Source organism: Prionailurus viverrinus, chromosome D1, assembly GCF_022837055.1.
Source record: "Prionailurus viverrinus isolate Anna chromosome D1, UM_Priviv_1.0, whole genome shotgun sequence".
Lineage (NCBI taxonomy): Eukaryota > Metazoa > Chordata > Mammalia > Carnivora > Felidae > Prionailurus > Prionailurus viverrinus.
Genome location: NC_062570.1, coordinates 67,400,275 through 67,423,591, shown reverse-complemented (window position 1 = coordinate 67,423,591; position 23,317 = coordinate 67,400,275). Strand labels below are relative to the sequence as shown.

Below are 23,317 nucleotides of genomic sequence, written 5' to 3'. Positions count from 1 at the left end.
GGCCCAGTACCTAGGAGAAGGCTCTTGTCCTCCATTCTTCCTGATGGCCCCTCAGTACCCCAGCCAGCCACATGGACCTGGGGAAAACCGTGTGGTCCTTAACCCCAGGATGATGATTCATGTCACCCTAGAGTGAGTGACTCAGGGAAGAGGCTGCTGGGCGGCCCAGAACAAAGAGAACAGGGCAATATTTATTTCTGCTAGGAGCTAAATGGGAGGCTCAGATACTTTTCTGCTGTTCCCGTTGCCTTTGAACTGCCTCTGATTGAGCAATTGTACATATTTCCAAGAAGAGAGAATTTTTTCAAGTGGACTTATTTTTAAAAAAGAATTGCTGAAGTGAACAAGCTGGAGAGGAAACCTGGGGAGATGTTTTGGCTTACTTCCTGTCATAACTGGGGGATGGGGTGGGATGGAGGGAGTTCTGGCCCTGGCTTAAATATTTTTCCGGGGACCTAGAATTTGGATCCCAGGCATTTCAGGGTTTCTCCAACCCTCTTCTTCCAAAGTGGCATCCAAGGTCCAAGAAGCTTCCCGAGTGTCAGGGAGTTAGGGTGAGGAGGGTGCCCTGGTGCCTGATATCATCTGTCCTGGACCATTTGACAAGATGTCTATGGTACTTTCTGCAAGTCCTTGGTTAGTAGGTGACCTCTGAATCAGCCTTCTCAAGGCATCTTCAAGTCTGGCAACTTTTTGCTGCTGGCTGCACAGAAATGATTATGCCATGTGCTCCCTACCTCACCTATGCACCCCCTGGGATGATAGAAGTCTTGGGAGGATGTCTGAAGTTCTTGTCTATTAAGTCATTCCAGATAGCCATTTCCTCTCTTTGGGATCTTTTCCCCAGGGTTCTTTCTGGGAAATGGGGCCTAAGACCTTTCTGCTCTTAGAGTTCAGGACTTTTCCCCCGGACATCTCCAAGGAAGCAGGGCACAGGTTCTTTTCTAGTGACTCACCAGAATCTATACTCTCATTGCTTCTACTTGGTCTCTCCTGTCTCTCCCTTGCTCCATAACCTTTTACTAGTCCTGGGTATGTGTGTGTGTGTGTGTGTGTGTGTGTGTGTGGTGGGGGCGGGGGGGGGTGGTGACCTATCCTTATTTAAGATGCTTTTCCCAAATCTCTTTTCTATACCCTAAGCCCTCTCTGTTTCCCCAACGGCTAGCCCTTCCCCACAATAAGGCAGAGACAGACTCCCTTTTCTCTACCCCCTGATGCTACACCTCTCTCTAAGGCAATGAGCACCTAATGGCCTCCATGGTTGTGTGAAGGGAAGGGTAATAGGGAAAAAGGAGCTGTGAGGGGATGTGAGGAGTTAGTTACTATTTGTAGCTATCTTGTGTGTCCCCCCACTGGAGCCCCTGGCTGAGCACAGTGAGTGCTGACTCTTGCTCTCTTCTTATTGGGACTGAGCCAGCCTCTTCTCCTAGATGTGGCCCCTGGCACTGGTCTGAGCAGAAGCTGGCTCATTCTCAGGGCTGGAATGGGGTCTGAATCAGGGGAGGAAGGCAGCCCCAGACAATAGAACCTGTAAGAGATCCTCAAGCCTGGAGAGCATGGCCAGAGAGTATAGATCCCAGGGGGTGTGGGAAGTGCTCAGGACCAGCCTCCCCAAAGCACCACCAGGCTACAGCCTCTGTGGTCCCAGCCTCTGGGCCAGAGGAATTGTGTTGGGGGCAAGAAGTCATTTGGAAGTCCCTTCCAGTCTCTCATCTTTCTCTCGCTGTTGCTTCTTCCTTCTGCCCTTCTATATTCCACCCTTGCTCCCCTGGGACTGACCACAACACCGATCTAGGGTTGACCACAGCACAGACATGGGATGGTCACAGAACAGATTAGGTATGACCACAGCACAGATCAATGGATGACCATAATGTAGACCTGGGAATGACTATAGCATAGACCTGCAACTGACCACGGCACAGACCTGGGTGGCCACAGTACTGTACCCTCTCTCTCTAACCCTACTGTCTGCAGCCACTGGCTGCCCAACAGCAGAGTAAATGTCAGCAAGAGTAAATGTCAGAGTGCATAGCCTCTGATGGGTTTAATTCCAATTATGTCAGATGATCTTTTATCTACTTGTTTGTACAGAGAAACCCTGGTCAGGCCAGGCCAGGCCAAGAATATGTCTCCTTTACCCACAAGAGACAAAGCTGGAACTCAGATATCCAGGTTGAACAGCAGACTATCTGGGCCTGGTTGGATTTTGATGATGCCATGGCCAGAGAACTCAGCTGCCCTATTCAGGGAGAGGAACCTATGAATACATACTATGTGCCTCATCTTGCTTGTATTTCCTAATTTAATCCTTACAAAACCCTAAAAGGGTCTCCATTTTACAGATGAAGAAACAGAGGTCAGAGGAGACTAATCCAGCAAGGAAGAGGCAGAAGGGAATTAGAACCCAATCTGCCAAGTTCCAAAGCCCTCTTGCAACATCCCAAGGTTGGGAAGCAGGATGGTGTTCTCCTGAAGTGAGCCTCACTCAGGCTTGCCTGTGGGATCCAGGACACAGCTCTGCAGTTGGCCAGGCCCAGGGACCCACAGAAGTGCCTCTCAGCAGTTTGAGCTGATCTCTGATGCCCCAGATTTCCCAAATATGTCTAGGACTGCCCTGGGGTGAGAGCAGGGACCAGGGAACACCCTTTCTCTCCCATGAGAGTGACCACAACAAGGATACATTTTCTTATCATTTACCAAAAGCAAGCCCTTCAAAATTAGAGGCAGAAAGCCGATGTCTGTAGCAGAATCTGAGGAATAGGGGTTCTGGGACCTTCTCTGACTATCTCTCACCCATAAGTATGGCTTTGATTAAGTCCTTGCCCCTATCTGGGCCTGTAAGATGGGATCAGGAGACAGGACTGGCTGATCTCCAGTGGCCCTCCCTGTCATCCTCTGAATTTGCAGAGGGACTGAGAGACATGCATGTGCAGTCACCCCAAACAATTCCCTTCATCAAATTCTTCATCTAGAGATAGACCAGTGGTATTAATAGCAACCTAATCTCTTTCAAATTCTTTGTGTTGCTAAAATGAAAGCAAAAATTCAAAGCTGGAAGAACAAAAAACTCCCTTCTGAGAATTCTGAGTCACTCCAGAAAGGTCAGTGGAGTTTGGGTTAACCCGTTTTTTCCCAGAAGGGCCTCTGGCTCTTCCCTGGACACCCAAAGATTAACAGAGAAAATGTGAGAGCCACTCAGCTTGTAGATTTGTGCTCCTGGGACACTGAGATTAAGAGAGAGGCTTGGTTTCTTCTGGGCTGGTCACAAAGCTTTGGGAGAGGCATCCATGGAGCCATAGTAAGAGGCCACAGCTTGCCAAGACCACCACCCATGAGCCAGTGGGCTTGACAAGCTGGGGACTGGGGAGTCAGACAGACCTGTGGCTGGCTTCTGGCACTGCTGTTCATGGGTTTACTGACTTTGGGTAAGTCTTCAGGGCCCCGTTTTCCTCATTTGTAAAATGGGACTAATCATAATGTTAATAGTAATGGAACTTCTGTGGTTTCTGTAAAGGCTCTTGCTAAATCATGATTCCTGATGATGCTTGCAGGGACATGGGCAGCCCCTCCCACTGGCTGAGGGGTACAGGATGGAGGTATTCTGCCAGCTGTGGATGGGCATGCTATGTTTGTATGGCCACTCTGTCAGAGCAGTGCTCTCCTGCCATCTCCCCATAACCCATGGGGTCCTACAGTGGCTTTTCTAGGCGCAGAGGCTGTGCAGTTAATGTAACAAGGGTGAGACTTCCTGGGGTGAAAAGTTCAAAGGACAAACTAATGGACAGGTGTATGAATGAAAAAGTCAGAAGGAGTGTGGGTGAATGGATGGCCTGACAGACAGATGGATGGGGGGAATGGGTGGATTTGTCATCCTACAGTGGGGGTCTGCAACCTCTAACTGTGAGCCCACACTTTTGCCCTCATAAGACCTCTGATCTGATGAGCAGCTGCTTGCCCTGCCCTGCCCCACCACTGGTGGCCCTGCTGGGAATGCACACTCCAATTCTCTGTAGGGCAGCTTCCTATGCTGGGTTCTGCTGCACTTCAGCAGAACTCCCAGCTAAGGAGGAGAGAGACGATGGGCTTTGGGGTCAGACCAGTTGCATTATAATCCTCAGCCTGACGCTTATTAGCTGTGGGATCTCGAACAAGTTACTGAACCCCTCTAATCCTTTGTTCCTTAATATGTAAAATGGAAATAATAAAACCCATCTCACAGGGTTTAGGCAAGATAGCACTTGAAATGCACCTAGCATGGTAATCAACACTCAGTAGGCAAACTAGAAATATCTAATGAATGAGAGAATGAAGGAAAGTATGCCAGTTTGCTTTCTTTCATGAGCATGGCCAGGGGCAGATAAAAATATTTAAATATGGATTAGACACTTCTGGCCTTTTCAATTCCACAAATGATTGGATAGTTATCCCAGCAGAGGCTTAGATAATTGGCCCAGGTACAAAGGTTACTGGACCCAATTAAGTTGTTTCCCTTCTTTGTACCTAAGTTTCCCTTCCTGTAAAATGGGCCAAGCTATATACTTAAGCACTGGTTGGGAACAGAATGAGTAGAATCCAAAGAATTGACTGGCTCTTGACAATGACCTACCTAACCCTTTACAGACTAGGCTAAAGAAGTAGTTAGAAGGGCCCTGAAAATGGGTTAAAGAAGGAGCAGCTCAGAGACTAAACATAACTAAATGTTTTTTCCTTTTATGGGTCGGTGCTCTAGATCACCATTTCCTGCAGATTATATCCTTAACTTTACTGTGATGGATGTAAGGTCTGTGTGCCCACAAGCTCCAGCAGAACCCAGATGTCACCCTGGGGGAGGGACTCTGCTTTTACCTTGCTATTTTAAGCAGTAAGTTTATAATAATGGATGGGAGAGAAAGCGAACAGGGCAGGAGCAGCGTGGGAATGGCCTCAGCAGGCAGGGTTGCTGGGGCTCCCCCTGAGGACCTCGGGGTTCTGTCTTGTCAAGTGTGGGGCCACAGCCAGCCTCCACTCTGCTTTGTCCTGCTGCAGCTGACATCTCTTAGTGCTTGTCTGACTTAATTTGTTTTTTTTTTTTTTTGCTTTGTTGTCTGATCCAGGGACTGACTTAAGGTCTTTCTTGAAGAGGAGAAGAGGGAGGAAAGAAAATGGAGGGTCAGAAAATGAGATATTTTTTTATGTGACTTTGGGATACAATGATCTCATAATCCTATGGGATGGGACTCCCAGGATTTCAGGGACTCCTAGAGTTGAAAATGGCCCCTGAAGTGGGAATCCTGTGACCATTGGCCCAGGCTTTGCTGGAACTCTCCCAGGAATGGGGAGTTCATTACCTTAAAGAGTAGCCTGTTTCATCTTAGGTGGTTCCAACCACTAGAAAGGTTTCCCTTGCCTTGATTTGACCTTTATTTCATTCATTGGCCATGCATTTATCCTTTGGGGACAAAAGAACTACAGGAATGATTTTCAAAAATCTGAGAAGCAATTTTATTTTTCCCTGCACTGTCTCTTCTCCAGGCTAAAGGTCTTTAGTTCTTTAAAGACAAACTCTTGTTTCCTGCATACTGCTTCCTGTTTTCTGAACATGCCCCAATTTGTCTGAATCCTTCTTACTAACAGAGTGCAATACACTCTGTGTAGATTAAGGCATAGAGGAAAGTAGAACTGTCACCTCACATGGTTTGGGAACTACATTACTATTAAGACAGGCTGGGCTTACACATAGATAATACATCACTTAAGGGGGTTCTATCTTTTGCTACTGTCAACCCCTGTTACCATATACTTTGCCCAGCACCACTGATGTCACTGCTGTTGAAGTCCAAGTAAAAGTGATAGAAATTAATCATGGAGCAGACCTTTGGGTAAATCTGATGCTCATTTGATCCATAAACTGACTATTTAGAATGGGAGACACAGCATGCTCTGGTCCTATAGCTCTCATTCCCAACAGCCAGGTTTAATATGTCTAGTAGGGTTTCTCCCTTCTTGTCTCACCTTTCCCTCTACCTATTCTGTTCAGAGAAATTCCCCTCACCATTTCAGTATTCATTACTCAGTTCAAATACCATTTCTAACATGGAATCTAGGCTAAAACTATATCTCACCTGTCCCAATTTCCATAGTTTAGGAATCCTTTCCTGGGATCCTGCAACTTGTCATTTTCGAAGTCCTAACAGTTATACTGTTTTCCTACAGCCTCCCACTACGGTACTCCTTGAGGGCCAAGACCACATCTTCATCATCTTTAAGTCACCAGCACATAGTACAGGACCTGATAGAGTATGCATAAAGTCAGTGTGGTGAATGAATGAATAATTCAGTTCATGGATCCCCTACTTGAGATGAAACTGCTTGAGTTGACCAGCAGAAGTCACCCCAACTGTTTCAGAGCTGAATGGGACTACCTTTCCACCATACAGACTGACAAAAGTCAAGATGGTGGTCACATTGACCAACCCTGTGGCTAAAGTTCTCTAGTTCTTTAAATAAAAATCAATAAGCATTTTTTGATAAAAAAAATTCTAGTTAGCCGTGATGAATCAGACTCCTTGCCTTCCTTAGGGAGCTCATTCAAAGGCATGTGTGTTGGGGTGGGGGGAATCTGTCAGAGTTGTGGCTGAGGTCAGATCTGACCCTGCCTGCAGCCCTCTGGCTTCAGGCCTTCAGGAGAGCCTTTCCTATGGGACCTGATGAATATCTAGTATCATGGGAGGTGGTGGGGCTTTCTGACTTCCTCCTGCAGCCTCCTTCAGTCAGCACCTTGGGCCCAGAACATAGTAGGTACTCAGTGAATGACAATATCCTTTGTTTCTCCTTTGTGTGTTCTAGTAGCCCCTGAGCTGTGGCTGAGGGCAAGGTCTGCATCTGGTGGTTTTCATTTGCGCATCAGCAGAGCAGCAACTTCAGGGAAACTCTGAAGTGATTGAACCAGGCTGGTTTCTGGTTCTGAAGTTCCCTGAAGGCTTCTCCCACCCCACTAAGAGAAGGGGACCTGGAGGAGCTGAGGAAGAGGCCAGGTAGAGGCCTTTGGATTCTGGCTGAGCTTCCTGGACTTCAGACTTCTATGCAGATGGCTTCTGTGAGCACCTACTCTGTGCTGGGTGCTCTATCTCATTTCAGACTTAGAACATTCCTGCATGGGAGACATTCTTATCTCTGTTCCTCTGACAAGGAAAGTGAGGCTCAGAAGTGAAGCCAACATAGGGGCATCTGGATGGCTCAGTCGTTTGAGTATCCTACCCTTGATTTTGGCTCATGTCATGATCCCAGGATTGTGGGATCGAGCCCTGTGTCCAGCTCCATGCTGAGTGTGGAGTCTGTTTAAGATTCTCTCTCTCTCTCTCTCTCTCTCTCTCTCTCTCTCTCTCTTTCTGTCTTTCTTTCAGGGCATCTGGGTGGCTCAGTAGGTTAAGTGTCCAACTCATGGTTTCAGGTCATGATTTCACAGTTTTGTGAGTTTGAGCCCCACATCGGGCTCTGCACTGGCAGCATGGAGCCTGCTTGGGATTCTCTCTCTCTTCCTCTCTCCCTGCCCCTCTCCCCCCAAAGTAAATTTTGAAAAAAAAAAAAAGATTCTCTCTTTCTCTCTGCCTCTGCTCCTCTCCCCTATTTGTGCTCTCTCTCTCTTTAAAAATTAAAAAACAAAAAGTGAAGCCAACATTTAAGGCCACACAGCCAGTGAGTGGCAGAGTGGGGACTCAAATCCAGGTAACAGGTTCCAAGGCTTGCGTTCTTTCTACCTTACTATCCTGCCTCTCCATATTGAGACCTGACATTACTGACCTTTTCTAAGAGGAAGCAGAGGAGCCAGGCCCATTGGCTCCAGTCTATTGGAGAGATCATTCATGGTCCTAGGCCTCTTGAATGGTGAGAAACACAAAAGAATAATTAGTAGTTATAAGTACCAGTAGTTAGTAGTTATAAGTTAGTACAGTGGTTACAAATTCATAGTTATAAGTAAACCCAAGTCAAACTGAGTAAAACACTAAGAAATTTAATTGTTTGTGCAGCTGGCCAGTCCAGAAAGAGTTCAGTTTTCAGGTGAATTTGATCAGGGATCCAGCTTCTTTTTTATGCAAGAGTCTTAGCTCTACCACCTCCTGAGTGTCTGTCAGTTTTATCCTCAGTCTGGACTTCCAAATAGAAACAAAATGGCATCAATAGCACCAGGTCTTACATCTTCACACTCTACCACCCAGAGCAAGTTCAAGCACCTGGATCCCAGAACACTGTAATGTGCTCATTCGCTTACACCAGATCTATTTTCTATCCCTAAGCCAATCACTGTGGTGGGATAAATAAGATTACGCTGACTGGGCCAATCCTAGCTGGGTCTCAAGGTTGCTAGACCATGAGATGGGATAAGTCTGGCTTGTGGCGAAACAATTAAAGGTTGCTCAGGATTGACGCTGCACAAAGTACACAAGATGCACCCTGGCTGAGCCTCCAGAATTGCAGGCCTGGTGAGGGCTGTCCTCAAGTGAGACAGCCCCATACTGAGGATCAGAAAAGCTGTTGAAGGAAATGAAGTCAGCCATGGGGTAGAAAGTCAGGGAACATCATCTCCTTCTCTTCCTCAACCCAGACAAGGAAGGTTGTGTGGTATAGTAAAAAGAGTCCTGGCTTAAAATCAGGAAGATCTGGATTCAAATTGTTGGTTCTTTGTGTGATTTTGGCAAATGGCTGACATTCCATGATGCTGTTCTCTCTTCTATAAAATGTGAATATTAATGCCTGCATCAGAGGTCATCATGAGGATTAAATTAGGTGATGTTGTAAATGTTTCTAGGATAGTGCCTGGCACTTAGTAGGTGCTCAATAAATGGTACATAAGTACAGGTCTGGTCCCAGTGGAGCATCCTCCATTAGCTATGGTTTTGAGGAGTTTGAAGCACTTTTTTCCCTTCTGGGATAGCTGTGTTTACTGTAAGGACCAAATTAGTTGCAAAATCTCTGAGGTCATCTCTAGCTTTGTAAACAGAGCAAATGAACAGGAGGAAATGCAATTCCAAATGCCCTCTCCTGGCCTAGTCCAACCTTTGCTGTTGATACAAACCCAACCAACTTTTTCTGCGGCTCATGGCTCCTAGAAATGGAACCCAACTTGGGTCAGGGATGGGAGTGGATTTGACTTGTCCTTTTGGCGTCTCCTCAGCCTGCGGAGCCCAGGCCTCTTGGAGCATCTTTGGGGCTGACGCCGCGGAGGTTCCGGGCACACGGGGCCACTCCTGCCAGGAGGCTGCCATGCCCCACATTCCCGAGGACGAGGAGCCCCCTGGAGAGCCACAGGCAGCCCAGAGCCCCGCCGGCCAAGTAAGTGCCCCCTCCTTGCCTGCAGCTAGCCTGGCCGGGGCCAAGTCAAGGGTCCTGAGCTGGGGCCACATTGCCTGGCCTGGCCAGAGGGTCTGCTTACAGCCTGTGCAGGCTGCAGTGGGCACCTGGGGAAGGTATGTGGCTGCAACACTGAGGAATAAATACCCATAGTTCGTTTGAATTGGCTGAGGCCCCCATAGATGAGCCTAGATGTTCATCTCCTAGATGAACCTCCTAGGCTGTGTCTGACTGAGGTTTCCTGGGAGGTCCAGCCACCCTAACTCTGCAGGCACCCTCCTAGAATGGAGAAAGACTTGGAGGAGAACCGTCAGCACAGGGGGCCTCATCATGTCACGGGTGTGATCACCAGAAAAAGACCACCTAAACTGAGTCCACTTAAAATGAAGACCAAAATTTCATAGTAAATAGTGAAAATGATTTTCAGTAAAATTGTATTGTAAGAAAGAGAAATGATGACAATAAATTAAAGGGTCTCATTGAGATTGTTTCGTACAAATGAAATTATGAAAATAAATTATTTTTAGTTATACATATAACAAAATATAGATTATATGCTACTTTTTTAGAAGGAACAAAGAATTGGGGTGCCTGGGTAGTTCAGTCGGTTGAGCATCCGACTTTGGCTCAGATCATCATCTCGTGGTTCGTGAGTTCGAGCTCTACGTCGGGCTCTGTGCTGACAGCTCAGAGCTCAGAGCCTAAAGTCTGCTTTGGATTCTGTGTCTCCCTCTCTCTCTGCCCCTCCCCAACTCACGCTCTCCATCTTTCTCTCTGTCTCTCAAAAATGAATACACGTTAAAAAGAAGTATAAAACAGAAGGAATAAAGAATTAATTGTGTCTATTTTGGGATTGGTATATTTATTCTTTATACCAACAGGATGAACCACATCCTTCACATTTTACTTTACACCTCTGTTAAGAGATTGTTTAAAATTTAAGGGCTTCATTCATTTTCCCAAGGACTTCTATCAATCCTTCAATATACAAATCATTTTCTCATAAAGAACCTATCTTGCCTCATCATGATTTTTTCTTTGTTAACTGCTCTAGCTCCATCTGCTCTCTGCTGGTCCAAGACGTTGCATGTGAAGTGTTCCAACACTGTCTTCTTTGATTTCATGAACTTTGCACTTGGTTTGCCCTTGTACCACCCACATTATATCTGACGGTTGCCTGAACTGACCTCAGCCAGAAGGGACAGACATTTGTTAAGTGAGGGAAGAGAATGGATGAGTGAGCATTAATTTGGTAAGCGGGCAGACTCCGTGAACATTTTCATGTCAGGATGACATTTGTTTTTTTGCACATGATAACTGTGGGAACTCAGATAATAAATACTTAGAAAAGAATGGCTTCTTGTATCTCCCTATCCCAAACTCATGGGATTGAGATGTTGCAGAACTTGGCAGACTTGGGGAGCCCTTGAATTTCTAAATGGCAGTGAGCCAAGCCCCCATGCATTTGACCACAGGCAGCTGGCTCAGGGTTTTATTGAACCTCCCTCCCAGGAATGTCGTGGGCTTGGTGAGTGCTGCTGGTCAGTTACTTTCCATGGCTCCAGACTGCTCCTCTGCTCCTTTATGGGTGATGTCTAGTCTTCCCCAAACTGAGTGCTCTGCTGCTGTACCTTTCCAACTGCTGCTCCTAACCAAGTGTGGAAAATTCCCTTAAAACACTGGTAATAGTGGGCTATAAGGTTTAGCCACCAAAAAAATTTGTTAATCTCCTAAAGTCTGAAGATTAAAGAAGGGAATGACAGCAGAAAGGAAAACATCTACATCTGGAATCAAATGTGACCATTCCCTTTTCTCAGTCATGACTTTCCCGAGTTCTGTCCCCTTAGCGTCCCTTCTCCCTAGTCCTGGGCTCCTTCTTGCCATGGCCATTCTTGACCCCTTCCACTATACTAACATTGATCATGTGCTTAAGCCAGATTCTGATGCAATCTGGTTCCCAGATCCCAGCGAGCTCCTCCAAACAGCTGTCATGCCATGCTCCCCAAGTATATCAGTGTTCCTTAAAAAATTAAAAGATTGTCAGGGTGCCTGGATGGCTCAGTTGGTTAAGTGTCTGACTTCGGCTCAGGTCATGACCTCACCGTTCATGAGTTTGAGCCCCGAGTCAGGCTCTGTGCTGATGGCTCAGAGCCTGGAGCCTGCCTCGGATTCTGTGCCTCCCTCTCTCTCTGCCCCTGCCCTGCTCATGCTCCATCTCTCTGTGTCTCTCAAAAATAAATAAACACTGAAATTTTTTTTTTAAATTAAAAGATTGCCAAAGCTTCAACTCCACCATTAGTGAAGAGATCCTTTCACACTGAGTTTAGTTCATCTTTAGCTCATTGTCTCACCTCTCTAAATAAAAGAACCTTTAAGCCTTCTCCTCAGGAGATGTAAGACAAGACAGCACAAAAGCCTGCTGGCCCTTCTGACCATCATGACTTCAAACCACACGTAGGTGCAGCTCCACTGGGTTAGAGGTGAGTGTGAGTTTCTAGTCGCAGCCAAGCAAGGGGAGGGTTCCATGAACTAACCACACAGTTGAGGGGCAGAGAGGACTAGCTGAATAGCAGGAGCTCCAAATTCCAGGTCTCTACAAGTTCACTCTCCTTGTGACCTTGTACCAGAACCAGACCTCTGTAATGAGGTGGTGGGCCCCATGGTCTCTGAAGGTGTATCAAATGCTGTGTTTCTATCTCTGTACTTGTGGGAAGTCTGTTTGTGGTACCAATAGCCTCTGCATTGCTGGAGCCAGCAGGAGAAGGACCCATGAGGACTTCAGGTGAGCTGGACTCAGGATGCCCAGGTCCTATAATGGAGGATCATTAGCACATAGTTTAAGAATATGGACTCTGGTGTCAGACCAAGCTGGGCTCCTACACATCACAGTCAGAAGACCTTGTATGAATCTGTTAACTTTCCTGTGCCTCTGGTTCCTCATCTCTTCCCCAGGGCAAGTATCAGTGGCTGCCTCCTAGACTCTGGTCAGCCCAGTCCTTGAGTACCTTCTTTGGCCTGAGGGACCATGTGGCTGGGGCAGATTAGACCCCAGACTGAGGCTACATCAGATTTAGTATTCTTTTATTCTCTGCCCTTACTGAAAGGCACTAGGCCTCCCTGATTCTCCAGAGGTCCATGGGCATCGTCACTGCAGAGCACCTCCCTCTTTGCACCCATCAGACAACCTACATTGGGCTTCTCAGGCAGCCACAGCCTCAAGGGAGGATCAGGCCTTGTGAGCAGGGCTAGAGCCTCCAGGGGCTAGAGCCCAAGTCCCTGGGAGCAGCGGAAGCCAGGCAGCCAGGAAAGCAGGGTTGGCCAGGAGTATTTGGCTGAAATTCCCAGTACCGTGTGAATTCCCACTCTGTGAAGCAGGCAAAGAATCAGAGCATCCTTCTGAGTTTACAGTTCCCCCGGGTCCAGCCCTACTTCTGGTTCCTCAAGCCCCAGCCCCCATTTCCCATCACTGACACGAGCACTAGCTGAGGCCTTCTCACACAAAAACACAAAAGCTGTAGTGCTAGATCCTGTTTTTCTTCTGCACGCGCGCACACACACACACACACACACATACACACACACATTTTCTCTCTCTCTCTCTCTCTCTCACACACACACACACATAGACACACACACATTTTCTCTCTCTCTCTCTCACACACACACACATGGACACACACACACACACACACACACATCCTTGAGGTCCCTAATCAGAAACTGTAATCAAAACCTGCAAAGCAATAAAGCTTCTGGACAATGCACTCTATGAGGTTGTGTCCTGAATGTGTTTTCTGGGTTAGCCCTTGAACAGGGAGGGGCTCAAAGGAATGAGCTTGTAGCCAAGAGGTTCTGGCGGGAATAAAAGCTGTCAGGACACAAGCCTGGGAACTTGAGGGACCACAGAATGACAGATCATCAGAGCTAAGAGCTAGACGTGACACTAGATCTTATCTAAGACACTCCCAGGCAAGCAAAGTTCTGCATAGCATGAACCCCCAGTTACCTGGAAGCTTGTTAAACCCGGATTCCTTTGCCAACCTAGGCCTGTTGAACCAGAGTCTTCTGGGGTGGGTCTGGGGAGTTTGCAGGAGTAGTTCCATAGCGGGGAGCTCCCCACCTCACAAGGAAGTCTGCTGTGGTTGGCCAGCTCTACTTGCTGGTAAAGCTGGAACTTGCCTCCCTGTGACTATACCTCAATCCTGTCCTCCACACCTGCCTATAGTGGTGTGAAAACCTACAGATGCAGGAAGGCAGTTTCTGCATCTTCCCGAGTTGCCTTTCCTCTATTTCTCCAGGCTTTGCTCTCAGAGCCTACCCAGACCCCTCCTCTGGGCACATACCAACCTGTCTCCCCCTAATCATAGGGCACCAGACCTGGCCCCAGGTCCCAGAGGCAGCAAGACCAGGACATTAATCATTTCCTGGCCTGTGACCAGCAGCCACATTAAAAATCTCACTCATTAGAACAGCATGGCTTCCTCAGAAGTGCCTTGCAAAGGTGAGGGTGCAAAGAGGCTCATGTTAGCTCTAACAGCCCAATTTTCACTGGCTCTACTTTCCACCTGGACAAACTTATCCTCTTCCAGGGGCTTCTGGAAGCCCCCAGGCATAGGCCAACGTGAGCTCATAAGCTCATAAGACCTCACATCTTTCACATCACCTGTTCCAGTATTCCCCTCCTACCACCCCCTGACTCTCACCCCCATCTCCATTGTCCACAAAACCACTTAATAATAATACCAGGCACTATTTTACTGTATTAACCTATTTAACTTCCAGTCAACCTTATGAGGTAGATATTATCATCTCTATTTTACTGCTGAGGAAACTGAGGCACAGAGAAGTTAAGTATCTTCTTCCAAGATCATATAGCTCATAAGTAGCAGTCCCAAGATTTGAACCCAAGCAGCCTGGCCCCAGAGTGCATGCTCTTAGTCTTTCTCCTGCACTAAGTACTAATGGCTTTGCCTCGGGGGCCCTCTATGAGAACTCTTGGTGCCTGGTTAAAGGGAACATTGTCCTGCATTTCCAAAGCCCTTGTCTGGGACAACCAACCAGGGTCTCTGCAAATACGCTGCCATGCACACTCCAATGCACCACAGCTTGTGGTGCTTGGACTTAATTCTGCTTGCCATCTTCTCAGATGCCTGAGCCCGTGGGGCCAGGAAATACAGTTCCATGTCACACATCCTGCTGAGACACTATGTTGCCTATGCTTCTTCATTCTTTTTCAGCCATCAGACAATAAAACAGCCCACCTTTATGTACACTGACTCTTAGAAACACAGACCACCATGCTATTCCTGGCTCATGCAACACATGGAGTCACTCTACACCTCCCAGTGTGCCTACTTTGTACTGCACTTTCTGATCCTCTAGACAAACTGATGCTTAACTCTGTTATACGGCAGCATCCTGTTGACTTAAGATCACCTCAGCACTCAAGTACCCAGTGGCATCCCTGCTCCCACTTCCAATTTTTTATGAACTGAAAATTAGGTTGGAATGTGCTCTGGCCCTCACAGCAAAGGATCTGCTTGTGGAGCTCCTAAAACCTCTGACCATGAAGCTGCTGGGCCTCCTCTTTTGGCTCACAATTGGAGATCGTGGTGGCTGCTGCCATGACAAATCTGGACTTCCTGTTTGTGTCAGCATAGTGAGAGACCCATCCTGGCTTTTCAGTGGGCTGGCCCAGAGTGGAGCCTGTTCAGCCGCCCTTTCAGAAAAGTACCATGCAGGCTTTCCCAAGCAGCCAGGGAGTTCTGAAAGGCACAGGAAATGCTTCATTTCATTGGGACGTGTAAGTAGTGTGGCAATGTGGAAAGAGCTGGGCTTCACAACCCTGAGCGGGACCCTGGGTGAGTTACTCATTTTGCCTCAATTTCCTTATCTGTAAGCCAAGCCTTACATTAATAGCTGCTAACAACAACAAACCTTTAAGGAACCTTTACTATGTTCCAGGTACTGTGCTAGGTTTGTTGTATACTTTATCTCATTTAATTTTCAAAATATCTCTGTGGGGTAGGTACTATTGTTATTCCCATTTAGAGATAAAGACTTCAAGCAGAGAAAAGTAATGTGCTCTTGCTAATACAGTCATTGAGCCTAGAGTCAAACCCCAGGCAGCTTGACTTTAATTACCAGAATAATCTATGTAAAGTGCCATGCAAGGTTCTCAGCTCATAACAGGTGCTCAGTCCCTAATGTAGCACAAAACAGTTTTTGAAAAGTTTTTACATATATTACTGCAATTGATGCCCTAACCTCACTGTGAGGACAGTGATCAACATCCCCAGGGAACTGAAAGTTCAGAGCAGTTAAGTATTATATCCAAATGCAGGAAAAGAAACTAAACATGGGGCTCAGTTCTAGGCTAAACTCTTTACATTCGTTATCTCAGATAGCCTTCATAATGCTCTATAAGTTAGCAATGACTATACCTATTTTATAGATTAGGAAACTAAGGCTTGGAAGGTTAAGTCATTTGTCCAAAGGGCATAACAAGGAAGCAGCAAGACCTAGATTCCACTGCCTCATGGCTGTAAGCTGAGGAAATGGGGCTAGAATTATTTTTTTCTTCTTCCTAGTCCAGAAAACACTCCACTTTAACTGCAACAGAGTTTGAGCACACAGGAAAGGGTAACTCTTCTCTTACACATGATAGATACCCAATAAATATGGAATCATGTTGAATTTACTCAATATAGTTGACCCTTGAACAGTGTGGGAGTTAGAGGCACCAACCCCATGCACAGCTGAAAATACATGTATAACTTTTGACTCTCCAAAAACTTAACTACTGATAGACTGCTGTGGACTGGAAGCCTTCCTGATAACATAAACAGTCATTAAGACATATTTTGTATGTTATATGTATTATATACTGTATTCTTACAATAAAGTTAGCTAGAAAAACGGAAGTGTTATTAAGAAAATCATAAGGAAGAGAGAATACTTTTACAGTACGATACTATTAAAAAAAATCCACCAGTGCTGTTCTGACCCACGTTGTTCAAGAGTTAACTGTAAATGTTTATTGAATTCATTCAACAAATGTTTATTGAGCACTGAATAACCAAGACCCCACTCTCAGAGACTTCACCTCCTAGTGGAATTACAATTGAATGACAATTCATTTCTGATCTGATTTGCTTTGTGATCCCTTACAAGCTTCTCTGGTCAGGAATTGGGGGATCCTTGGTCTATGCTGTCCTCGGGAATATCTAGAGTTTAACAACATCCTTTACCATGTAAGGTAGATTGCCAGCTTTTCTCTTCATTTTACCCTCCCTTGGCTGTTCAGGACCTGTCTTCACTAGCCAGGAGACTGGGGTTCTCTCTACCTCCCTGGAGACCCTTCGGGAAATGTGTGCCTAAGAAAAAGCAGGCAGTGTTCTGGAAGTGTTGATTGTTATAGGAGGTCAGAAGTGTATATTAAAATTATTTTGCTTTAGTTCCTACAGTGAGCAAAGAAGTAGCCTATCATTTTTTGTTTCTCTAATTCCTGTCAGACTGCATATAAATTACTTAGGAGAGGGGCTGTGTCTTTTGTATGTGTATCTCCAACTCTCAGCATAGGCTCTAATATGTGGTGGGAACTCAAGGTGGGATTGATGGATGGACAGATGAGCAGGTGAATGAGCAGGTGGATGGATGGATGGATGGATAGGTGGATGGATGGATGGATGGATGGATGGATGTTTTTGTGAAAGGTTGGGTGGATAATTGGCTGGCTGAATGATTAAATGCCTGAATTGAAGGGAGGAAGAAATGAAGGGAGAAACAGGAGGAAAATGAGGGAGGAGGAAAGGATAGAAGATGATAATGAATGAATGGCTGGCTGGGTGATAGATACACTCTCCACTGAGTATGACTAATAGACATTGCATGTACTTCCACACTCCTGATGTTTTTTGGCATGAGAGTGAAAACAGTGATGAAGAAGGTAGGATAATCTAGTGGTTGTTGATCCTTGGCTTCTAGGAATAGAGTGGACAATGGTAGGAAAGAGTATCCAGGGGCGCCTGGGTGGCTCAGTTGGTTAAGCGGCTGACTTCGGCTCAGGTCATGATTTCGCAGTCCGTGAGTTCAAGTCCCGCGTCGGGCTCTGTGCTGACAGCTCAGAGCCTGGATCCTGTTTCAGATTCTGTGTCTCCCTCTCTCTGACCCTCCCCCATTCATGCTCCGTCTCTCTCTGTCTCAAAAATAAACATTAAAAAAAAACATTAAAAAAAAAGAGTATCCTCCAAAGGCAAGCAGGCCCTGGGTACACAGTGGGATCCACAGGGTGGGCACTGAGGAGCTTTAGGGGAGCCAGGAACTGGTACTCAGTTCTTGGCAGGGAGGAGCCTAATATCCAGCAGACTTCAGCAGAGGCATTTCTGCTCTCTCCCATGCTCTTAGGACTTGCTGCTAGAATAATAATTTACTCCCAAGTCCCCAGAGTCCTTTTATCCATCACAAGAGCACCAATTCCTCTTTGTGGCCAGGGCCCCTCTCTACAGAGACAGTCCGTGTTTGCCCTCCATGTGATGAGAAAGGGACCTAAGGATACAGCCACCACAAGTCCCAACCTCTACTACCATTCTCACCAATATCATCACTATTAATATTGCTTTATCTTGTCTAATCCTTCAAACAAGGCTGGAAAATGGGGATTATTAGCCCACATAATGTTTGAGAATATGAAACTCAGAAAAGTTAAGTAAAGTGCCCAAGGTCATCCAGGTGGGGTTCCCACTAAGGCTCCCCAACTGCATTATACCCTACACTGGCTTCCAGTTGGGTCCTTCTCTCCCAGGCTATCTGCCAGGGCCCAAGTGCAGGAGCTGAACTCCCCACTCCCACCAGGGCTGGGACTGGGGCTGTTTCTTAGAGCTTCCTACCCAGGCCTAGTCATGTGATGTTGGGGAAGGGAAGATAATATTCCCGTCTATGACACAGGCCTATATTTATCTCTGCATACAAGCAGTTAGGAAACTGTTGCGCATTCCTGGGAATTTATGAGTGAAATAAACATTTAAATGTTTCTATAAGGTTTATTTAAGGAGAACAAAATGTGACCTGCTGGCTTATTATAGGGTGAGCTTGTGGGGAGACAGCCTGGGCCTCCATGCTTGGCTGATTTCAGGGAAGGGAAATGGACCCTTGGTGAGACTGGGCCTGTGGAAAGGTAAGGGGGTGCCCCTGCCATCTTTCCTCCAACTACATGTTCAAATTTGTGCTGGCTGGAGGGCCTCCTGAAGGAAAGTGTTTGTGAAGGCGGGAGCAGCCTAGAAGAATAACAGGAGTGTCAGAGTGTCATGCACACACCGGGAACCACGAGAGGTGAGACCAAAGACCAGGAGAAACAGCTATAAGAGTAGCATGGTGAAGTGGGAAGGCCAACAGGCCTAATATTTAGTCCTTTCCACTATTTTCCAGCTGCACAGCCCTGGACAAGTCCTTTCTTTCACTGGTAAAGTGGGGGCTGATGAGGAAAAAGCAGGGAGAAAGGAAATGCATCCATTGTCTACTCCATGCTCAGGGCCTTCACTTTCCTCTTTATGATTCTATGGCATTAGGAGGCATTACCATCCCCAATTTGTAGATGGATATCCTGAGATTCAGTGGCAGAATTGCTGGGAGGATGAAGTGAGGAAACACACCAGAAGTGTCTGGGATTGGGCCTCACACTTAGAAGTCCAAGAAAGTGTCACTCCCTTCTACCCACATTTGTTCCTTTGTTGTTCATGTCTGTAACCTTGCAAAGGACATCTCTACATGGTCTCAGAGGCAGATGGTAAGAGAGGGAGTGGAGCCAAGTGAAGGTGGTCTTGGAGGTGGGCTTCTCTGGGAGTCACTGATTACAAGACCACTTGGGCGTTTGTGGTCAGATAGATGCCCAGGGAAGATGCTCTATGGCTCCATGGCCAGAAGAGTGAGGCCCTCCTAATTTAACTCCAAATGATTGATCAGACTCAAAACTAAGAACAACAATCTCTTCAAAACCAAACTCCAAAGTAATTGATTCATCCCCAAAGTTAACAATAACAGAATATAACATCTGACACTTACTGAGCATTTGCTAAGTGCCAGGTGCTTTCCATCTGGAGCTGCAGATTTAGCAAATGAAAATACAGCTATGTCCATACAATTTTGGAACACACTTACACTAAAAAATTATTTGTTGTTTATTCGAAGTTCAAATATAACTGGACATCCTGTATTTTAGCCGGCAATCTTATTTCCATATCAATCTGTTTAATTTTTGTAACTACCCTGTGGGATAGTTATTTGACAGATGAGGTAACCAAGGAACACAGAGGCGAGGTAACTTGCTCAAGGTCACACAGCTAGTAAGTGAGAACCTGTACTATGGATGAATTACTGTGGTTCCCAAGCTCAAGGCCCTTGAAGTCCTGAAGCCAGTAACTTCACTGGCAAGCTCCATATTTGGACATGCTGCACCACAAGCTTTCTTGAGGGCCTGTCTTATGTTTAGCAGCTCAGGTTGGGAGCAGGGTTGAGTATTCACACTCATCACACACACTACAACCTGGCAGAATTCACTCCAGAGGGTCTCTGGAATCTTCCCACACTTTCCTGGATTCCTGTCTCTTCAGTGCCTACTGAACTGAAACAGCCCACAGGAGACTGAATGTTCCCCACAAAAACAGTTTTTCACAGAGCTTGTTCATCCATTCTATGTACTGATTAGGGAAAGAACACTTTGATTTTATTATTGTATATTTTGCACGCACTGAAAAGAGAGAGTGAGGAGCATTCCAGGACATTCCATCAGGGGATTAGAGGATTTCTCCCTGATTGCTTTGTGCCTCCTGGTTTTTAAGCTGCTTTGAATTGCATGTGTTTGTGGTTACATGCTTGGCACTTGCCACCTATGGCTTGTTTCTGCCTTTCTATGAGCATGTCTGCCCCTACCCTCCTCTGACTGAGGGTGCATACAACCCCGTGCATGACAGCCACCTTAGGAGAGCTTTGCTGCAAGTTGTCTTCAGCCAGGAGGCAGAGAAAACTTCCACCAGAAGGCAGCTCCTTAGTGTGTTGCAGACCATTTACCTCGCAGGTCAACAGTAAGGGCACCAGGCCCTAGGCACTACCTGGGGTGGGGGTGAGGGGTGCTTTCACCCACTCCTCATCCCATTGTGCTAACTGAGAAGCACTTCAGAGGTCTGCCTATTTCACTTTTCTCTTCCTGTGCTCTAGCATAGACTGTAGCACATGATAGGCATTCGGCAAGTTTGCTGGAGAGAATAAAGCATAACAATGTGTGGATGTTTACACACTGACTTCTTAGACTAGAAGGCTTTTGAAAACTTCAGCGAGCCAACCATAAAAAGAAAGGCTAGACAATCTGTACAATAAGTAATTGGATGGAGCTGGAGGAGTAAGTTGAGGAGGGAGGGAAAGGAAGAGAGGCTTTTCATGGGGAGTGAAAAGCCAAAGGGCAGAGGAGAGGTGAGGATGGTTAAGCATTATCTCCTTCCATGTCCTTTGAGAGCTGAGAGTGAAGAATGAGGCTCTTTTTGTATTATTTTTGTCTGCTGAATAATTCTTTAAAGCAATCTTTCTCAGAGCCTGGGCCAAACGGATCACAGATTCATTTGGTTTCAGGTCAAATAGTTTAACTTCAGAGTCAAACCATGGATGGTTAGGAGAAGCATGCATTTCTCCTTATCTGCTAGGGATGTTTGTATTTATCAAATTGTCTCCCCATTTTTATAGCCTCATGTTTTTATATCTTAGATTTTATTGCTGGTTATTTCAAATTGCTTTGGGAAATAGGTAGTGTGTCAATAAAATAAAATAAATAAATGAATTGTATTCTACTTACTTAGCAGAGTGAAGGTATTAGACTCTTGGAAATGGGTATATATTATAATCCCCACAGCACTACACAAGGTTTTTTTCAGGATGTAACATGAAGAAAGTAATGTTTGGCTCTCTCACCCCTTTTATGTAGACTTACCTCATCCTCATTAATGTCTGCTGGGAATTCATAAAAGCCCATCCCAAGAGATGGCAGAAACCATATGATATAATGAGCATGAAAATAATATTTTAGCCAAAGTGCATTTCTTCCTGTTCACCAGAGGATTCATACAAGAAAGAAATTCTCTATATATGAAAATCATGAAAAAGGTAATTTTTAGAGCACAAACTGTTGCAGTTGAAATAAACTCCACCCAGGGAAAGAATTTCAAACATACTATAAGAAAAATCAGCGTTTCAATTGGAATTCCCATGGTAGCAGTCACCCATTGGACTGTATGGAAAGAAATCCCACCAAGACGATGTGGGAGTTACACAAAATGAAATATATTGTACAGCTTAGTGCTTAGACTTAACCACATTGTGTTGTATACCTAAAAGTTTTCTAACGGGGTAGATCTTATAAGCATTCTTATCACAACAGCAACAACAATAACAATAATAAATAAATAAGAAGGCAAAAGGAAGAAATGTTGAGAAGTGATAGACTTACGGCATAAATTGTGATAAGAGTTTCATAAGTGTATACTTATCTCTAAACTCATCAAGGTATATACATAAAATATGGATAGCTTTTCATATGTCAATCATACCTTAATAAAGTGGTTTAAAAAAAAAGGTGTCATGAGTCAAGGAGGCTTTAAGCACAAACCTCCTGTGTTTCAGAAAACCTTGGTTTTCAGGTTAAGAATCATGTGCCACAGGGGCAGTAACTTGGATGCTTTCAGGGCCAGTCAGGGAGTACAAATGATTGAAGCAAGCTACAGAAGCAGACCAACAGTTACTCTGCAGAAATGCAGACCCAAGATGGCTTGGTCTCTTGGTTTTTCAGGAAAAGCAGGAAATCCAAACCTTTATGGGAATTCTTCCAATTATAAATGTTGACAACTAATATAAAAATTTATAAACATTATTTAGCAAATGGCCTGCCAGGTCTCTAATTTGTACCTCAGAGAATAGCTAATTCTTTCATTGAGATCCAAGAAACCACAACAAGAAACCCTGGTAATGACATGAAGAAAAGCCTCTGGAAAACCTTCAGCCCTTCTTTCTGCTCACTGGAGGATCCATCCCCTTTCCGCCCTTTTTACTGGCTCTCCCATTTAGCTTGGCAACTGCCCCTGGTACTGTCTGCTCCAGTTTCAGCCCATGACCTACCATTTTGATTCCCCTTTTTGACCTCAGCAGCTCTTCTGGATGCTGTTCCACTGTGTGTCATCAGGTCCCACATCATGACCCAAGATCCTCCTGCTTCCTTTCTGGCCCCTTGGAAGGCCCCAGCTTCTCTGCCTCTTGCTGGCCTCCTACCAGGGGACAAAAGGTGGGGAGAAGTGAATACAGCCATTGTTCATTTTAATGATAATCATGATCAATAGATATTTGTAGACCATATGACACTTATCAAAGTGCATACACATTCATCATTTCATTTTATTCACATAAACTTCTGAGACAGAGCAGGCCTTTAATCGTTTTATAGTTATGGGAATTGACAGGGTAACAAGAGGACAAAGCAAGTAACCAGCTCATCACTAGCCCATCAAGCTTATACTGTCTATAGAAGGAGCTATTGCTTTTTTTGGGAAACTTCTTGAGCATGTCTTACAAGAGTCTTTGACAGAATTATGGATACCTGTGTTCTCGGAGGGACTGGAGTTCTGGAGTTGTGAGGATAGGTTGGCCAGTCTTGGTTCCAGTCACAAGCATCATACTAACTCCCTGACACTGTAAATTGGCCAAATGGAGAGTAACACAGCTCCAATTTACTGGAAGCTTCTCAAAATTCCTAAGCGGTAGATGGATACTATAATAACAGGGCTTCTTCCATCATCTCAACCAATGTGCATCATGATGATCCATGAATGGATCTGCTGTCAACATTTCTATGTTTTCTCTTTGGGTGGTCAAGTTATTCCCAAACCTGACCTTCAGTGTTCTCCATGTCTGAAACCATAAAAATCAAACTCACTGGAATAACACCCAATGTCCT

At 45.6% G+C, this 23,317-nt stretch overlaps 1 protein-coding gene and 1 long non-coding RNA gene across 12 annotated transcripts in view; one reads left to right on the top strand and one right to left on the bottom strand.

Moving 5' to 3' along the window:
* The window catches only part of LOC125176034 (uncharacterized), a 175,207-nt gene that overhangs the window by 47,024 nt on the left and 104,866 nt on the right, over window positions 1–23,317 (bottom strand). Inside the window, exon 4 of the long non-coding RNA XR_007156106.1 lies at window positions 22,486–22,631. This is a non-coding gene — a long non-coding RNA (uncharacterized LOC125176034). The remainder of the gene's footprint in view (window positions 1–22,485; window positions 22,632–23,317) is intronic.
* The window catches only part of IRAG1 (inositol 1,4,5-triphosphate receptor associated 1), a 120,103-nt gene that overhangs the window by 34,749 nt on the left and 62,037 nt on the right, over window positions 1–23,317 (top strand). For 10 of the 11 annotated variants that reach the window (XM_047876745.1, XM_047876743.1, XM_047876742.1 and 7 more), the window contains exon 2: window positions 9,155–9,312. In XM_047876745.1, coding sequence (XP_047732701.1) covers window positions 9,155–9,312 — 158 coding nt within the window. Of the gene's footprint in view, window positions 1–3,370; window positions 3,429–9,154; window positions 9,313–23,317 lie in introns of those variants that run through there. The other variant, XM_047876746.1, reaches the window with a different exon arrangement.